This window comes from Phoca vitulina, unplaced genomic scaffold (assembly GCF_004348235.1).
Source record: "Phoca vitulina isolate PV1807 unplaced genomic scaffold, GSC_HSeal_1.0 scaffold5, whole genome shotgun sequence".
In the NCBI taxonomy this organism is placed as follows: Eukaryota; Metazoa; Chordata; class Mammalia; order Carnivora; family Phocidae; genus Phoca; species Phoca vitulina.
Genome location: NW_022589708.1, coordinates 53,400,969 through 53,419,528, shown reverse-complemented (window position 1 = coordinate 53,419,528; position 18,560 = coordinate 53,400,969). Strand labels below are relative to the sequence as shown.

Below are 18,560 nucleotides of genomic sequence, written 5' to 3'. Positions count from 1 at the left end.
CGACACTCTTAGTAACTCATCCTGACAGGATGTTAAAATATGTTTTCAGCTTGCATTTGAGCAAAATTAACACAGTGTTGTTGGAATTTAAGTGCGGTTTGCACAACTTCTGGAAAAAATCAGAATATTTTCAAGGGAGTTTAGATGACAGAATCTGGGTAAGTTTGTAAGTTGTTTTTTTTTTTTCTTTCTAAACATAAGAAAGAATTCCTTAGTAGTATTTATTCCTAATTGTTCCTTTTTTAGTTTGTAAATAATAAATAGGAATTTCTGATAGTGAAACGGGGATTATCCTTTTCAACACTGACAATTTGTCAAGTGTCCCTTAGAATCAACTGATCCTAGTTGGTGCTTATAGAAAACACTTTTAGTAGATCAGCTCATTGCCCTCCAGCAGCATGTAACATTTTAAAAATAAAATCTGTTTTTTTGGTTTTTTAAAAATTTTTTTAAATATTTTTATTTATTTATTATTTGACAGAGAGAGACAGTGAGAGAGGGAACACAAGCAGGTGGAGTGGGAGAGAGAAGCAGGCTTCCGGCTGAGCAGGGAGCTGATGCGGGGCTCGATCCCAGGACCCTGGGATCATGACCTGAGCTGAAGGCAGACGCTTAACAACTGAGCCACCCAGATGCCCCGAAAATCTGTTTTTCATATAAAAATTATACTTGGTCATTTTGGAAAATCTAATGATTAAGAAGAATGAAAGAAGAAAACTATTATAATACTACAAAAGATGGTTTCGTTTTTTAATCTTTTTTTCTCCTGCACAGCTTAACTATAGAAGTACTTATCTATATATTTTTTAAGTCTCAGAAACAATAATTCTACATGATTTTATTTTCAGACAGCTCTCCTTCTGTAACAGTGAATTTTTTTTTAAAGCTTCCTTTTTTTATGTCAATGAAATAGAAAATATAGAGAAAATGAGTGGGTATCTTTTCTGGATCATAGGCTCCTTTGCATGAATCTTTGTGAGTCGAAGCTATAATCTTTGAGGTGGTCAGAGTGGATACTTGAGGTTATTAAAAGCCTGATAACTGGGCCAGCCATCCCCAAAGCATCTTTTAGGTCCCTTAAATGTGAGTGTGGCAGAGAGGCTATAGATATGGGACTGGTTGGTAGTGGAAAGATAGTATCTATTGATTTTTCTTCTATACCTCTCCATCTAAAATCTTAAAGTGTGACTATAACACTATTAAAGTGGGACATTGGCCAAAAGAATCAATACCAGACTATATTAAAACATAATGCTGTTACCAACTTCTTAGCACTGATGTACTGTTTATGAACATCTTTGTCCTAATTCTCCTATGTTTTCATATTGCTTTGTTCATCAAAACACAGTTGGTGACATAGTTATTATATCTTGACTCGTTAACACTGTTGCCCACAAGCTTCGTTAATCAAAGACCTGATGATGCTAGGTCTACTGTATGAATACAGCAAGCCAGGACAAGAGGACATCCTATAGAATTCCAGGAAGCCATACACAGTTGAGGGCCTCATAGCTAATGAAAAAAGTAACTGAAAGAAGTAATTACTCTCATCCCTTTCTTGGAAATTCCACCTGCATGATATGATACTTAGAAGCCCCTAGACTTTGAAGTTTATAGCAGTTTTCAAATTATTATTCCAGTAAGCTCTCCCATGTCTAAATAGCTTAGAGACTCTTCTCTTTTCCTTGGGTGAATGTCCTTGATACCAGGGAGGGACTAAGGGCTCAGCCACTCCTCTCCAGTTCCAGGACACAATGTGTGCAGCCTTCTGGGAAGTGGTTAAGAAAGGAAATTTTATTTTGGATTTCCCAGCAGTAGCAGAGAAATAGGAAGAAACACCTCTGGAGCAGAAGTTGCAAGATGGAGTGTATTCATTGTGGTGCTTCAGGTAGGGTGTTGGAGGTTCTTTAATGAGCCCACTATAGCTTCCAAAGCTGCTGTGTCCCAGAGGCCTTTGCTTTCCATTTGAGGGACATGCATCATTGCCACTTGATGCAGTTATCTAAATTTTCAGTTATCAGAATTACTTTAGAAACACATCAATATCTAACACTGGGATATGGGTTAATTAATTACATATCCATAAGCAGCCTTGAGAAAAATCTTACTCTGGCAGACTATATCATGGCATGAGAGGTTCTCAGTATATTGCTAAGTGATAAAAATCAGTTACAAATCAATGTATGGATCATTCCAAGTGGTTTATATATGTGTTGTATTCACAATTTGTATGTTAGGGGAAAATAAGTAAGGATATAGGTCAGAATATTCAGAGTGATTATTTCTAGATGGTGTAACTACAGGTGATTTTTGTTTTCTTCTCTGTGCATCTCAAAAATTTCCGCAAAATATACCTGTATTATTTTAATAATTAAACTACAATAAATATTAATTTTAAAATTACCTAAGAGAAACTGTGATGAAATTCACATTGGTTGGGGAATACCTAACCATTTCCAACTATACAGGAAAATTAAAAGTAGTAACAAACAGTAACCAGTAACAGATGATGGAACTTTATTGAATTGCCTTCTTTTGCTTTACATGAGGAAATTTCCACATTTAATTTCCAGACCATATTGTCTTACAATTTCCTATTCCAAGGGCTGATCATATTTGCATAACTATTAAATTAAGAGTCAAGAAATAATTCAAGTTCTAAACCAGGCAGCCATGTTGAATTTGCACCCACAGGGAGTGGCAATGATGAGTCTCTTCAGATGTGGAAGAGGCCCTTAGAAATCATCTCGTACAACCACCTTCTTTTTTTTTTACAGATAGGAATGTGCAGTCACATGTTGAGAAGTTACGTTATTTCCTTAAGGTAGCAAGTGGAAAGTCTAGAACTCAGTGCTAGTTTCCTTCTTTCCCAGGTTAGTGACCTTCATATGCCACCAGTAAGTTTAATGGGAAAAAGAAAACTCCTCAAATGCCTTAAGGGGCATCATAAGAGTCAGTTATCAAATAAAATCAACATCTGCGATGTGCATGGCACCATGATGCCATTTGGGAGGCGAAGGTAGATTGGAGAGCTTATTACCTTAAAATGTTATTCCGGACAAAGCTGACTGGGGCTTATGTGTTTAGTCTTCCCGTTATTTTCTGTATTTTCTATTAACTAGAAAGAGATTGGCTTCAACATAGGCAGTGCATCCAGCAAACTGTTCTTAAACCCATTCCAACAGAAATGCCAGCTTTTAAAAATATTCAGGAAATTGGCACCGTCTCTTTTCTAGTTGAGTGATATTTATTTCCTCAAAAGCAATCTGTTCTGTGGCTTCAGGCAAGAAGAAGAAGAAATGCTTTGAAGAGGTGAAGTACGTTGGGGAAGGAGCTGTGCCCTGTCATGCATTTCCTTTGGTGAACCACACATACTGTCCCAATTCCTGTTTTCCATTCCCAAACTCTCCAAACAAGTGAAGAGAAAAATCGAGGTAATTCTCAAAACACAGGCACAGACTTGATCGTTGATCTAGAATGATCTGAGCTACAATATTAGCCCTTTTATTTCCCATCTCATCCCATATTTCCTTTGCATCCCCAGGGGCTGGAAGAGCCAATGAGAAGATCGCCAGTTTATTGACTCTCTATCTAATTTCAGACTTACTGAAGTGCTGTCCCAGCTTCCTTGTTCCTGGGGCTTTTTTTTTTTTCTTTTTTTATGAGATGTACTGCTCAATAAATCTCAAAGTCTGAGGGACAGCATCTACAATAGTATCAACCCTAATGAGATGCACAGACTCAGGGACGTTTTGATCCAGAAGAGATCTTACAAGTAATATGTCCTCTCCTTCTCCATCCCATGTTTTAATTTAATGAGAAAAATGTGGGGTTTTTTTTAACCCCCAACAATAATTAGTTGAAATACCAAATAAATTCTGCAAGTTTATATCGGGTAGTTTTTGTCATTATAAGTTTTCAGATACAACATAAGTGACAATTTGGCAAATCTTGTGGAGGTAGGATAAGATTTTATTCTTCTTTGAGTGATTTATCAGTTTTTAAAGAATTGTCTCCACCTGCCATACCAGACTTTTGTAGTCTAGTTTGTATTATCTGAGTATCCTAAAGCCATCGATTTGTCTATCTTTATTAGCTCTTTGCCTCTGTGAATTATCTCAAGCAATGTCATAGTACAAAGCAGTGATAAAATGAATATTCATTGAATTTTTATGATGTATTTGGGATCATGGTATTTGTCTTGCAGTGCCAGATTAAGGGGAAAAATTAGCAAAGTCCTTTTTAAGACTAATTGAGACTCAGTCTTTGATCTGAGAGTGTTGCTTATCTACTCTGAAGAATCGTCGTAGTACATGATCAGAGTTCTCCTTTTCCTGGAATAGGCCTGGGTCATGGGTCCATACAGTGTCTGCTCCCAGTACCCTCGGCAGTTAGAGCCTAAGTGAGCAGATATTCTCTGACATAAAGAACTGTGAGAGCAGAGATTATCTGCGAAGAGGTTGTATAAATCTGTCCATCTTAATTCTGTCTTATCCCTGGTTTATGTTTTGTTTCAAGCAAATAAGAGTGGAAACATGATGACATGGGAGGATCTTGCACCCCATATGCTCCTTAAAGACTAGTTTGAGATCCTTTCCTTTCTGAATGGCCAGCATATGACATTGTACATAGTAGGTGAACAAGAATGTGTGGAATGATGGGATAGGAAATTCAAACTAGGAAGAACTAACTTCTAATCCGTTAAAGGACTTTTTTTTCAGTTTAGGACACCACCACCCCCCCCCAAAAAAACCCCACAACTAGTATCTATTTAATCCTCATAGTACTGACCATGTTTTTCAGATGAGGACCCTGAGGTCTAATGGAGGTTTACTAACTTGCTCCAAATCTCGTAAGAGGAATGTGGGTTTAAAGTCCCTTCTTGCTCTCTGTCCTACCCCCTTTGCCTCCCTCCTGTGTATAATCTATGCACAACTCTCTGAAGTTGACAGGAGCAGGGACACAAAAGAATGTGGCCATTGTTCTTCTCAGGACTACTGCTCCCCAGAAACTGTATCCTGGATGGGGCGTCTGGGTGGCTCAATCAGTTAAACGTCTGCCTTCAGCTCAAGTCATGATCCCAGGCTCCTAGTTCAGCAAGGAGCCTGCATCTCCCTCTGCCTCTGCCTTGGCCTGCCACTCCCCCTGCTTGTGCTCTCTCTCTTACTCTCTGTCAAATAAATAAATGAAATCTTAAGAAAAAAAAAAAAAAGAATATCCTGGAGTCCCCAAACCACCACACATGTTGGTCCCTTTTCCCTCCTCTGCGGAATCCTGCTTCCATAATTCTACAACAAAGACTATGTGTTACTTTTTAGAACAGGAAGAATGACATGTCCTTTCAGGTCATTAAAAGATGGGGGACTATGGCAAGGTGAGGGATGAAGCTAAAAGGAGGAATAGCAAAGAAATTAGGTAGTATTTGAAACCTTTCCCCCTAGAACTAGGTTGAAATTAACGCAGATGGAAAATGTATCTTGATTTTTTTTTTAGTGATTGAAAATTGTTGGATCTTTGGGCTTTTGAAATAGAAATTAAAACTTAAATTGGACTCTTTGCCCCTTCAATACAACATTTATGACTCTTAGGAATGTTATAATTGATGCCAGATCATCAGCACCACGTTAACAGAGCACGTTATATAAAACTATCCATGGCGCCTTCTCTCTCATGTTCAATAAAGAGCTAGCAAACAAGAGAGCTAGTTTCTCAGAGGAATTCTTTTAACCTTTCAGAAACAAAATATTTCATGCTAATTCCTGTTTAATTGGAGGGAAGTCATTTCTTTAAAATCATTGAATATGAGTTTGAAGTCTGTTCCATCCCTGACCTCTTTAATTCAATCAAGGTCACCTCATAAACTTGCCCAAACAGCTCTATTTCTCAGTTAGAAAAAGGGGTAGAGCTGTTTAAAAGCATTTAGTGTTTGATTAATAGTGCTTAACTGGGGCTTCAGCACTCGCGGAGGGTTTTTAAGGAGTTGCTAGTAAGAAAAAAACATTGCTACCTGAAAAATTACACTCATCAAAAACCAAAAACAAATCATTTTAATGAGCAAAGCAAAAACTGCTTTTCTTGGGGATATAAGAAAAATTATCATACTCAATACACAGAGGGTTTTAATATCTGAACAACTCTCTCCCAGGGAAAAATTGCTATAATTTAGCCATCTAGGCATTTTTTAAAATATGTGCACTTTTCCCTGCCCAAGGACTCGGGGAAGATGAATGCGAAGTTTGTCGAAACAGGATTTTGTAGCACTCAAGCTCTGGGGATGAGAAAAGTAATGAGAAGGTGCGTCCAGTTGAAGAATGTGAACTGGAACCATCTGAATGGATAAGAAATCAAGAGTTCTGAAAACAAGTTTTTGGAAGGCCTCCTTCCACATTTCCTTCTTACTTCCTGGGCCTAAGGAAGGCCAAGCTCACCTTGATGCTCTTTGGATGAGAGGGTCATTTGGGTGGTAAAATCACCAGAAAGGCTCTGAGGAGATGGATACATGAGTGAGAATTGGAGTCCCTGGAAGAGACTGAATATAGTAAAGTTTGGAGATGCTGAATATAGTAAAGAATAACTTGGAACCAGATGAGGTTAGAGGCCCCTGGAGGTATCTGAGTTTTATTTCTGGTGTGGCTTGGCAAACGATGGGTCTCTTCCGAGCCTCAGCCTTCTCAGTAGTAACATAAGGCTCATCCTAAGAGAGTTCACTTGAGGTTGTAAGAAATAACCAAGTAAGGGATTCCATGGCATTTTGCAAATACCTGGTACCGTGGCCATGTGGAGAATGGATACTGGTGAGCAATAACAGAAGGTGTAAATGAGTGGTTCACAGCCCTGCCTCCACATGACAAAGAGCGGGGAAGCTTTCCTAGCAATGCCTGGGAGTTCAGTCCCACTCACGTAAGTTATAAATTACTGCTCAGGTATTTCTGCTGCACAGAGGCTTGGTATGTAACATGAGGATTGATGTCTGTCAATAATACGTAAGAAAGAAAGGAAAAAAAGCAGGTTGAGGTAAGGTAATAAAATATGAAAAGACAATAAAAATGAAGTAAAAGATAAAAATGTTTAGTGGAAAGGAAGTGACTGACATAGGCAATGCTAAAGGACCAAAAAAAGAAGAAATGAATGGGAGCTCAATTATTAGTTTAAGTATGGCGTGCATGACACAGGCGGACAACCCCCTCCTCACATCTGTGTGACGAACATGTGACGTATCCTTTGGCTAGTGGGAAAAAGGCTAGTTGGGAGGAAGGAAAAAAAGTGAAGGTAGTCTGATGCAGAAAAATGTGATGAAGGCCAAGAACAGAGTCTTGGCTTTTCTCAGACTCTAAGAGAATAGCCAGGGACTGTTTTCTCATCCATCAGGGGTGAGACAAGGAAGCAGTGATGCCTGGCCCCATGCCAAAGAGAAAAGCCTCTGAGGATCCAGCGATGGGTCTGCGGAGAGCACGCACACAGGATGGGCCCCCTCTCCTCAGGGGGAAGCTGGTCTGAGGGCCATGGTCAGGGGTCGTTCGTTCCCACAGAGCACAGAGGTCGAGCTGGGCCTCTCCTGGGTGCAAGCCACAGACCGGCTGCAGCTAGAACTTTCTCCAGAAATACGGCTGCAAAGAAAAGTAGTACACAACAACATCCAGTAGATCAGAAAAATGTGTTTTGGAGACACTGCCTGGAGGATTTATGGAAGCATTCAGTCACACTATCATCACGGGAGAGGCAGTAAGTAGCATTCAGAGAGGAGCAGGTAGATAGATTGATGAAATGTGAGAAGGCAAGGCAGGTGGCAGAGAGGCCTAGACGGCCATGTTGGATGGTCAGAGCTAGACAGGGGAAGGTCCTTTTAAGAACAGAAAAGCTGTTAGAGAAGGCAGGTGTCAAAAAAATAATGAAAAGTATAAGACTGGAAAAAAGTTAAGAAGAAAGCATGAAGAAATGGGAATTTGGTCCCTAAAAAGCCAGGGAGGTGGTTCTAAAACTTTGGCAGGCACTCCACCCACCCTAGAAAGTGGCTGAAGTGCACATCCTCAGGGCCCATTCCAGACGCTCAGATTCAGAGGGTTTGGGATGGGTCCAAGAATTCTCATTTAAGAGCTACCAAAGTGGGACAAAGGAAGGCTGCATGTGGAACAAACTTTAGAGGCATATTGGCCTTAGTTATTCATAGGCAGTGTCATTCTGCCGTGGTGATATATTTAGAGAGGGGATTCTTTCTGTCCTAATATCAGGCACAAATACGTTGGTATAAATGAATCTCAATGCTAGTGACCAGGACGGTGGCGAGGACGGCCTCCACCGGCCTCCACTTCCCCCCAAGCTTAAGAGCTACATGTTGGTTCTCTCGTAGTAGACCAGATAAAGTTTATATAAGCCATAAAAACTGAGGGGAGAAAAAAGTGTTTCTTTACAACTCATCTTTGTTATCCCAAGTATTCTTATGAAAATAAAAACTCTGTGGGAAAAGTTGCTATTCTTTGCCCAAGATGTTGCCTAGATCTGAGAACATTGTTTAGGTTCAGGCTGACCTTCATTTCACATTTCAGAGTGTGGGTATGTTTTATGTGGGTGTGTGTTTGTGTGTCTGGGGGAGAGGCTGTTAGTAGGAGCAGGAAATCATCACTTCTCGAGAGGAAGGTTTCTTGAAGAAAATTAGAAATGACCATTTGTTAAAAGGGAAAGGAATCCGCATGTTGGTGGAGAAAAAGTGGTGACGGTCCCCACATGGTAATTGCTTCAAGGGAAGGGTTGCTGTTTAAAATTTCTCTCTTTGGACAAGACCAATTGCTAGTTAGGGTGAAGTTGCACAGAACAAAACCCAGTGGTACAGTACTGTCCCCAAGGGAGGCGCTCTGTCTGAAAGGGTGGCGGCCACGGCCAAGGGAGGGGTGGCTACCCCCAGACACCTGTGTCATTGTGTGATTTATCTTGGTCTGAGTCTGACTGCTCTAAAAAAGAATCTTTAAAGCCTTCAGAAGGTGGGTCTCTTGGATGGTGCAATCAGTTCAGCATCCGACTCTTGGTTTCGGCTCAGGTCATGATCTTGGGGTCCTGGGATTGAGCCCCACGTCAGGCTCCACACTCAGCATGGGATCTGCTTGAGATTCTCTCTCCCTCTCCCTCTGCCCCTCCCACTCGTGCTATTTCTCTCTCTCTCTCTCTCTCTCTCTCTCTCTCTCTCAAATAAATAAATAAAACCTTAACAAAAATAATAATAAAAGCCTTTAAGGGGGGTGGGGAAGGTAGCCCTGAGTCTTAGAAATCAACATACGGATTGAAAGTGAAAAAGAAAATTGAAGTTTAATCAAAAGAAAAGGTAGAGTCGGGGTGGGGCGATGTCCCTCTCAATACACCTGCTGCCTGGATCTGGGGTTCCAATATCCCAGCCCCCTCTTCCCTCCCTCCCCCTGATCCTGCCCTGGCTGCCTGGGTGCCTTCTCCTAGAGACTGCTGGGTCCTTTGTGAAAACCATCTCTACTCAGGCTTCCCTTCAGCTTAGCAAAGTGTGAGCCTGACCTGAAGGCCCCCACCTCAGCTTCTTCAGGAAAGAGGCACTCTCAGCAGCCCTTCCCAGCCAGAAGCGTCCTCTCCCTTGGGCCTCCTTCCACACCCTATGGTAGGGAGAGCCCCTCCTGGCTGCCACCACGTCCACACTGGTAGCTGGTTCTTCCCACAGCTGGGCAGGGAGCCACTGAGGTCAGGCAGGGCTGTGCTTAGCCCAGAGTAGGCACTCTGCTAAGATTTGCGGGGTTCGCTGATAGGTGCCTGCCTGAAGCCTCGAAAGGCATCCCTCAGCCCACAGAGCATCCTTCAACAGTATTTTAAATGGCAGACTTCGCCTGCCATTGAAAGAAGTGGGTAAGCCTCTTTCCTTCGCTTATTTCCCCCTGAGGACAGTGAGGGGGAGTTGGGGGCGATATCAGAGGCTAATAAGGTCGGTGGCAAAGCAGGAAGGCATGATGTGAGTTCTCAGTAGTTTCCTCACCCGGCGGCCCCTCCCAGCCACCATTGCTGCTGCAGACCCCTTCGTTAGGAAGAGCTGTGTGCAGGGAGAAACAGGATTTTTTTTTCCTGAGTCACCTGCTGCCGGTTGTGCCACCAGACTCACATTTAAGCCATTATAATAACAGGATCTAGCTTACCTGCACTCTCCAAATTACTCTTATTCCACTGGCCTCACACAAAGATGGAAATAGACACCGCATTGTGCTTCTGTTTAGCTCTCCCTAATAATAGCTAATGTGCAGACTTTAATGCACCCTGCAAATATAAAATGTTATGTCAATGCTAAGTTGTAATAATAATCCTGCAAAAACGTAGCAGGAGGAATTTCCGTGAGCAATTTGAGGAAGATCGCTGCTTCCGCCGTGATACAGCTGTTACTGAAAAACAGACCGATTACAGTTTGTCGGGACCGTGGGAGGCTGTCTGGCAGGAGCCTGGCCGTGTGGCGGGCGGCCACGGTGCATTTCAGCTCCATGCCTGGACACTGGAGGACCCCAGGCCTTTCCCTGGTCCGCTGAGGGTGGGCCTGGGCCTTGTCTTGGGGCTTCCTCAGCCCATTCAGAGAAGATTTTGGGGACAGGACTCTGTGGGAAGGGAGGTTTCTCACCACCTGTACTCTTAACTAAAGGCGCACATAGGTGAGGTCAGACGGATGGGGGAGGTATCTAACTTTGGTCCTTGAGGAATCCCACGATCAGCATGAGTGGTTTGGACATAGCTCTCTTAATGGAGCCTTATTAACTGACTGAGGTTCAGGAGCTCAGCAGTTAGCAACTATCAGCGTGGCCATCTCAGAGGAGAGAGACACAGAGCAGAAGGAAGATCCCTATGTGGTTTGAGTCAGGCCTCAAGACTGCCCGAAGGGTGCCAGATGGGTCATCCCATAGGGATTCTCCTGCAGAAGATGCGTGTGTGTCTATTTTAAAATAGGGGCTCAAGCAGAACACTCCCCGAACAGTGCCACAAATGGAATGCTTTTTCTCTTTTAGCAACAAATTTGCCACTATGGTGGTGTCCTTGGTTTCCCGCCCTCTCCAGCTCCAGCGCTGAACTGCACCTAAGCTACCCCAGGCCAATACTAGAGGTTCTGGAGTCACACTTGCTGAGTGTAAACCCTGCACCTCCGCCCAGCTGCACAAGCCCCCGTGTCACTCAAACCCAGCTCCATCAACCTGTAAAATAGAAACAATAATCGTATTCACTATATCATGTTTTCGTGAGGCTGAAAGGAGGTTGTGCAGGTAATATGCTTAGCCCATGGCTTGGCATGTCAGAGTTGTTAGCTGTTACCACCACCATGCTGCTGCTGGGGTGTTGCTACTTTTATTTGGGGGAAATGGGGAAAGGAGAACTCTCGCCCTCCATAAGGAGGTGCTTGGGGCATAGGGATGGGGCTGGGGCAGGACAGCCCTCCCCAGTGCAGAGCATGGAGCTGGGGCTCACACAGACGAAGGTCAAGAAATGAAACCAGAATGACAAGCCAAGCATCGCCCCAATTCAGGAACCAAGTGAGAGAGTGAGTGCTGGTCTGAGCAGCAGTTCTCAAAATGTGCTCCTCGCCCCCGCAGCACCTGAGAACCTGGAGGAACGCAGATTCTCAGGCTTCATCCCGGACACACCAAATTGCCAACTCTGGAGGTAGGGCCCAGAAGTCTGGGCTTCAGCATGCCCACCAGGGGATCCTGATGCAAACCATTACTGGGATTAGAGGAACACCAGCTGTTTCATAAATAAGTCCCACATTTTCAGGGGCTTAAGAGCAACAAAAATTTTATTCTTGAGCACAGAAGAGTTCAAAACAGATACTGTTGGTCTCTGGGCCCCTTTCCTCCATGGGGTAATTCAGAGACCCAGGCCCATTCCAGCAGCGGGAAGAGACTGATTATTCAGAAGACACACTTCACTCCCTCGTGCCCCACTGGTGAGAACGAGTTCCGTGGCAGCCTCTGGGGCAGTCACCTCTCAGGAACAGCACTGCACTAAGCCGAGAAAAGCATGAGTCTGGGTACCTAGTGTGCTGTCTCTGCAAGCCCCCCGCCCCCCAGGCAGCCTGCTAGAAGAGGTGGCATGCAGAGGGGCAGGTGGAGCCTGGGGAGTGGCTAAGTCACCAGCCCACAGGGGCTGGTACGCAACAGATATGGTGGGGATGTCTTCAGGTCTTGGATCCATCCACATCATCCTGTGATCCGGACCTATCAGCACAACTGCCTAGCTGGGCAGCGGCTGATGAAATCCTTGGAAGAGACTCTGCGTGTGGGAAAGAAACAGACACTTGAGCAGCACCCCACAGGTATTCCAGGAGGACGCCTGGCAGAGCGGGGGGAGAATGCCAAACACAGAGTTCCCCAAAGACCCCGAGAGGAACAGTTCTTGAGAAATCCAGATATTGTTAGAAATAATATGTTAAAGTGTTTTATTATTTAGTTACATCTTGCCTGAGCATGAAAAAGATATTAACATATTGTCAGCTTACTGGGACATAACCCAAAATAACTTACATTCTTCATATAGTGCTAATTATTTTTCTGAGGCTGGCTCAGGCTAGTAGGAGAGATTTCCAGGCTTTCACCAGATTATTTACTTAAAGAAGTTAAGCATGCCACTGTCTGTTCCCATGGAAACACAGTAAGTAATACAGGAGACATGAAGAGGTCACTTTGACCATAATTAATATAAAGAATAATGGTTTATATAGAATCCAGTAAAGGGTACAGCAAGTTGCTGTAATACCTTTAAACCTCTCCTTTCGGCAGTGCAATTTAATCTTTGGATCAATTTTCCTACACTAATGTCACTTTGGTAATTTTAGGAGTCCTGTGCTAATTTTTGAAATGTAATTTAATCTTGGTTAGCAGAGTTTTTCTTATGCTGTTATTTCATTTTCGATCCAATCAGAAAACCCCAGTAACAGGTTTTCTAAGGTCTGAGCAAGTATAAACTGACAACTGCACTGGCCTTCCCCTTTTGTATGCTACAGCTTTTTTTTTTAAGATTTTATTTTTTTTATTTGACAGAGCAAGAGAGCACACATGCACCTGTGTGCAGGGGGGAGGGGCAGAGGGAAAGGGAGAGAATCTCAAGCAGACTCCCTGCTGAGTGCAGAGCCCCATGAGGGGCTCGATTTCACAATCCTGAGATCATGACCTGAGCGGAAATCAAGAGTCAGGTGCTTAACCAACTGAGCCACCCAGGTGCCCCATGCCACAGTTTCTTGTGCAGAGCTTCTCAATAATCTGATGGTTGGTGAATGAACTAATGGTAATCCAGAGGCACCACTGGATTCAGGAGCACCTTTGTAATCACCAAAGCAAGATTTAATTATATTCAGGAGAGTAGTTTACATTTCAAGTCTATTGTATTCTTTTTTATTATTATTGAAAATTGGTAATCCACATGTGGCTCTTAGCTAAATATTACATTTATTGGAACATAGTGCACTCCTCAGGGATTCTTACAAAAAGATGCATACTGTAGTTTATTTTTAATCCTTACGCTTATTTGAATAGTGAATTTGTTATGCGGTCTCTCAAGGGTAAATTTTATCATGGAAGCTTGATTACACATTTTTCAAAACTGTTTAATACAGTGTCCCAGAACTAAAGAGTAAAAAAGAGAGAGAGAGAAATGAAAGAGTGGAACTTTCAAGTTTCTGAGTTTTTAATATACTGAAAAAATGATATTAAGTTAGGAATTATCAGGGTTTTGTTTCTTTTAGAAACATAATGTAGAATGTTCCAGGAAGCCTCATCTGAAGGGTACATTCAGGGCTGCGGCATGACACTGAATAATGTTTACAAACAGGTGGCCTGAAGTTAAGTGGAGTCAATATACAATTTCTCACCCTTTAGAAATCACCACTTTGCTCTCACATGAGTAACCTTTTTTTTTTTTTCAAATATCAAGCTTGAAATCATTTAATCAGGAATGTAAATTAGTTATATGCCTCAGTTATAAAAACGTTGATGGGATTGGCTATGGTATTGATTTGGCGGGGGGGGGCAGTTACAGAGTTAACAACTGCTGGTGGTTTTTTTTTTTTTAATATAATGATATCACATTCCTAGTCCAGAAACGCAAACGGCATTGTCTCTTCCTTGGCAGAAACAGTGGTCCCTCGGCTCAGCCAAGAAGAAGTGCCATTCCACAAGCTTCTAAGAGAGCCCATGAAATAATGGATGGTGCACTTTCCTATATGTATTTACGTTCAGATAATTTATTTAAATAATGTTGCTGGCACATGCTTTATAGCTGCTTGCATTTTGCTACACAGATTTCAGCATATCTTGCAGACTATGCAATTCATTTGGAAAATGTAATTTCCATCCCTGCATACTAATCGATTTCTTCACAAACACCTGCTATCAGTTATGATAATAAAAATGCCACTCTAAATTGAAAAAGGGCCAAATAGAGCTTCCTAAGGAAATGACTTAAGTGTCTTTGAATGCTACTAAATGTAGTAATGTGCTTATGTAGTGCCAACACTTTTTCCATCATTTGCATTTTCTGTAATTTTGCCCTATTACAGCATCCTTCTCAAAGGATGCCTCATAACCATTTCCTCGTGGATTGGTAAACTGAGTTGTCAGGAGTTGGTGTCGCGGGGTGTGGACAAGATCTGAAGTTGGGCTGTGTGATGTTAAAAAGCACTAGTTCATGCTCCTGGCCATACTCTGGGTCCTTTCTGATTTTACAAGTCCCCGGAAACTGTAAAATTGGCTGCTCCTTGGTTTTGTACACAAATGGACACCGAATATAATTTCCTTCATTCATTCTCTTCAGCCTCCAGTTCATTCCATGCACCACTGCCAAACTAATCTTACTAAATCACCAATTTCATCGTGTCCTTCCGGTGCCCAGGCACCTGGAATGGTTCTCAGCTGGCTGCCACACAGAATCGAACTCTCTAGCCTGACTTTCGAGCATCTGTCCCCTCTCATCACCTGACATGGCTCACCCTTCTCTCATCGCCTCCAGCCCAACACTTGCCTTTTGGATTGAGCTTCTCTCCTTCCTCCCCCAAATAGTCTCCCTCCCGTTTTCTTCCCTGGTCTTTTGCTTATGCTCTTGCTCTGGACGGAGATGTCCTTCCCCAGTCCTTGGGCTTCCAGCCTTCTAAGCCCTCTTTTATTATTCTGGTCTGTGATTTCCTTTCTCTTCTCTGAGCTCCTACAGGATGTATTCCCTTGACACAGAGTTGCTCATTTATTTGTTCATCCAGCCAACATTCACTAAGTGCCTACTATATGCCAGGCATCGGGCTGTTCTCTCTTCCCTGGAATGTGTTAGTTTCTTTACAAATGTGTCAGTTTCTCTGCTATTCTGAGCTGCTTGAGAGAAGAGACATTCTCGCTCCTCCTTTTGTGATCCAAGATGCCCAGACAGGCCTGGGCACAGAGTCCGTATGCAGTAAATGCTTGTTGACTAATTGATCCCTAATGGTTTGAGGTAGGGAATTTTCTGGTTAATTGCATGTTCTATTTGATTAGTCTTTCCATGTGTACTATACATAATCATTTTGCAAAGCAGAATACCATAAACCACTCAACTATAAAACTATTATTAACATAATTTGATGTTTGATATTTGAGGAGAGAATTCACTGGGGTCTCAGAGCACTTCCGTGAAGATCGATTGTCAGTGTACTGTAATGTGAAGGTAGAACATGCAGGGGGCTGACCTCCAGTGCTCTCTGATTGGTTTTGGGGGGTGAGAGGTGGAAATGAGCACACACTGAGAACCTGCCGTACAATAGGCCTCGCATCCTGCCCTTACAAACTGGAAGCCACTTCTCTGAAGAAGTTTCTGATAAGTTTTAAAATTTCTCTTCTGCTTTTGTCTTGCTTACAACAGTAGAGTGTGAATTTGCTGCGGGTGGGGGAGAAAGTGTGGGACACTGGTAGGAGAGTGGAGGAGAGAATTCGAGAGTAGTTTCAAATGGCCTGGTAAGAACTACATGCATCCGGACTGGCAGAACAGCCCAGTGACTTGAAGACTGGGTTTGAAGACTGTTCATGCTACTTTTTTTTTTTTTTAAGATTGATTTATTTATTTTAAAGAGAAAGAGAATGAGTGGGGGTAGGAGCAGAGGGAGAGAATTTTCAAGCAGACTCCCCACTGAGCAAGGAGCCCGACACGGGTATTGATCTCACAACCCACAAGATCATGGCCTGAGCTGAAACTAAAAGTTGGACATTTAACCAACTGAGCCACCCAGACACCCCAAGGCTGTTCTTGCTACTTATTTTGTGGGATGAGAGAAGTTCTGTAACTTCTCTATGCCTCACTTCTGTCATCTGTCAAGAGGGGTTTTAAGAGCAGGCTTGATGGGGGATGCAGTGACTTAGTTCTTACGAAGCTCTGGCCCCAGTGTCTGTCACGCGGTGGGCGTCGTCACATGATGGGCGTCGTCACATGGTGGGCGTCCAACCGACTGATCTTATCCCTGGAGAGGCCACAAAGCAGTAAGCTGGAAACCATCCTCAGTGTTGTTCCGTACCATTCACTCTTCTCTTCCCTTCAGTTCCCGCTGTTTCTGGACTTTGAGATGTGGAAGACCCTGCGTTAACGGTCTCTGTCTCTCGGTAAGATGGAGATGTGTGTGGGGTCCGGATCCGCACCTAGAGAGTTTTAGGTTTCAGGAAGGAGTGTTCGAGTAAACACTCAGCCTTGTAGGGAAGCAGAGTTTTAATCTGTGGGTGAAACAGATGGAACCAGGTTACCCTTCCGATAGGAGCGAGCAAACAAGCTGTGCGATGCGTCCCAGCGGCCCTGCAGGGAGGAATGGCAGGCCTGTCGATTCCTTCCTGGTCTGGGAGGGCCGCAGGCCTCAATCTGCGGGACGGCTGATCACTGGAAAGAAAGTGGGCCCGAGAGCCGCCGCGCCAGCCGGCAGAAACAGTACCGGGGTGGGTGCGATCGTTGCCTGGAGTTGTCGACACTCACCACCTAGCCACACGTGCCGACTTCTGAGAGGGGGTTTGGGGGGAGAGGTCAAGAGACAGGACTTTGGAAGGAATGACTCCTGTGCCCCCAGCAAGCATTCCTCCATAAGTAGAATAGATGCAACGCCGAAAGCAGTGATGCTCGCCAAACGCAAGAGCAGAGCCCTGGGGCAAGGCCTTTGGGTTTTGTTTCTGAGCTGGGGCGAGAGACTGCCCTTCCCACGAAAGGCCCCCCTCCGTCTAAGCAGGAAGGTGACTGACTGGACCTCGTTCTGTTTGTCTTCCAGCCCTGGCCGCTCAGGCCTACGCTCTCAAAGAGGAGAACGACAGTCTCCGTTGGCAGCTGGATGCCTACAGGAATGAGGTGGAGCTGTTGAAACAAGAGAAGGAACAGCTTTTTCGAGCAGAGGAAACCGTCACCAAGGACCAGCAGCTGCAGTTCCTGCAGCAGACCATGCAAGGCATGCAGCAGGTACCCGGGCCCCAGTTTGTTTTTTTTCTTTCTTTTCTGTCTGGGGGCAAGGGACGTGCGTATTAAGTGGAAGTGAAATGGCAGCCATTTGCCGGGAAAGGTGAAGGAGGAGAACGGGCAACCGGATGCTCGGTCGCAAGGAAAGGAAAGTGCTAATGGGTGCAGAAAGGCAGAATGTGGAGAAATAGCAAAGCCAAAGAAATCTGTTGAAGAAATACACCCTCGAGGTAGGAAGCTAAGGAAGAGAACCTAGGAGGTGGAGAGGTTTGTGGATGGAATTTAGCCTCGTGGCAAATGGTCAGAAAATCCTTGCGGATCATGACGCGAGTGTTTTGCCCTCTGAAAACTTCTAAGTTAAAAGCATGCTGACAGGCTTTCGTTTCCAAGCTCCATGTAAAGGTAAACTCCATTGTTTTCACTTCTTCTGGATTATACTGAGGATCTAGTCGGGTTTCACGAACACACGACCGTGCATAGTTAAGACATGTTTGTTGATGGAATGGGTGAAGCAGCAGAATGGGCAGCTTTGGAAACAGGGTGGTGTCTGTGCTTTTGTGAAGGGGTGCCAGACTTCGGCCTCCCACACTGAAGCTAAAGATGTGTCTGTGGAAGTCATTAGGAAGAGACAGGAGCTGCAGGGCATTGGAGGAAGGAGAAGGAGCACGGACTGCGGGGGTGAGGGGTTGGGGGGACGAGAGATGCCAGCACAGCAGTCGGGGAATAGAATCAAAGACTCATAGCGGGATTGAGGTCTGAAAACATCAAGTGACGTGTGATAGACTTACGGCGTTTGAGCCTTTGGAGTTACCGTAGAACAATACAGCATAAGTTATCATCACACGTGGGTATTTTGTATTACCCCTTGGAATGTACAAACCTAAACACTCTTTCCTGGGGGAAAAAAAGCCCTGTTTTTACTTAAACAAGGGAAATGTAAATAGAATGATGGGCAACTCAACTATATAGTGAGTAGGATATTGTTTTAATTCCCCCATCCATATTGACTGCTCTCCAAGATCAGGAGCATGAATTGCCTGCAAAAGTGTCTTAATGATTAGAGGTAACTGCTACAGAAACATTAGCCAAGCAGGGAAAAATAATTGAGAGGAAAGGGTATTAAAAAAAAAAAAAAAAAAAGATGT

At 43.7% G+C, this 18,560-nt stretch overlaps 1 protein-coding gene across 13 annotated transcripts in view; it reads left to right on the top strand.

Annotated features, from left to right (window-relative positions):
* Nucleotides 1-18,560, top strand: part of ENOX1 (ecto-NOX disulfide-thiol exchanger 1) — a 550,829-nt gene that overhangs the window by 430,911 nt on the left and 101,358 nt on the right. For all 13 annotated transcript variants that reach the window (XM_032402958.1, XM_032402955.1, XM_032402957.1 and 10 more), the window contains one exon: nt 17,234-17,418. In XM_032402958.1, coding sequence (XP_032258849.1) covers nt 17,234-17,418 — 185 coding nt within the window. The remainder of the gene's footprint in view (nt 1-17,233; nt 17,419-18,560) is intronic.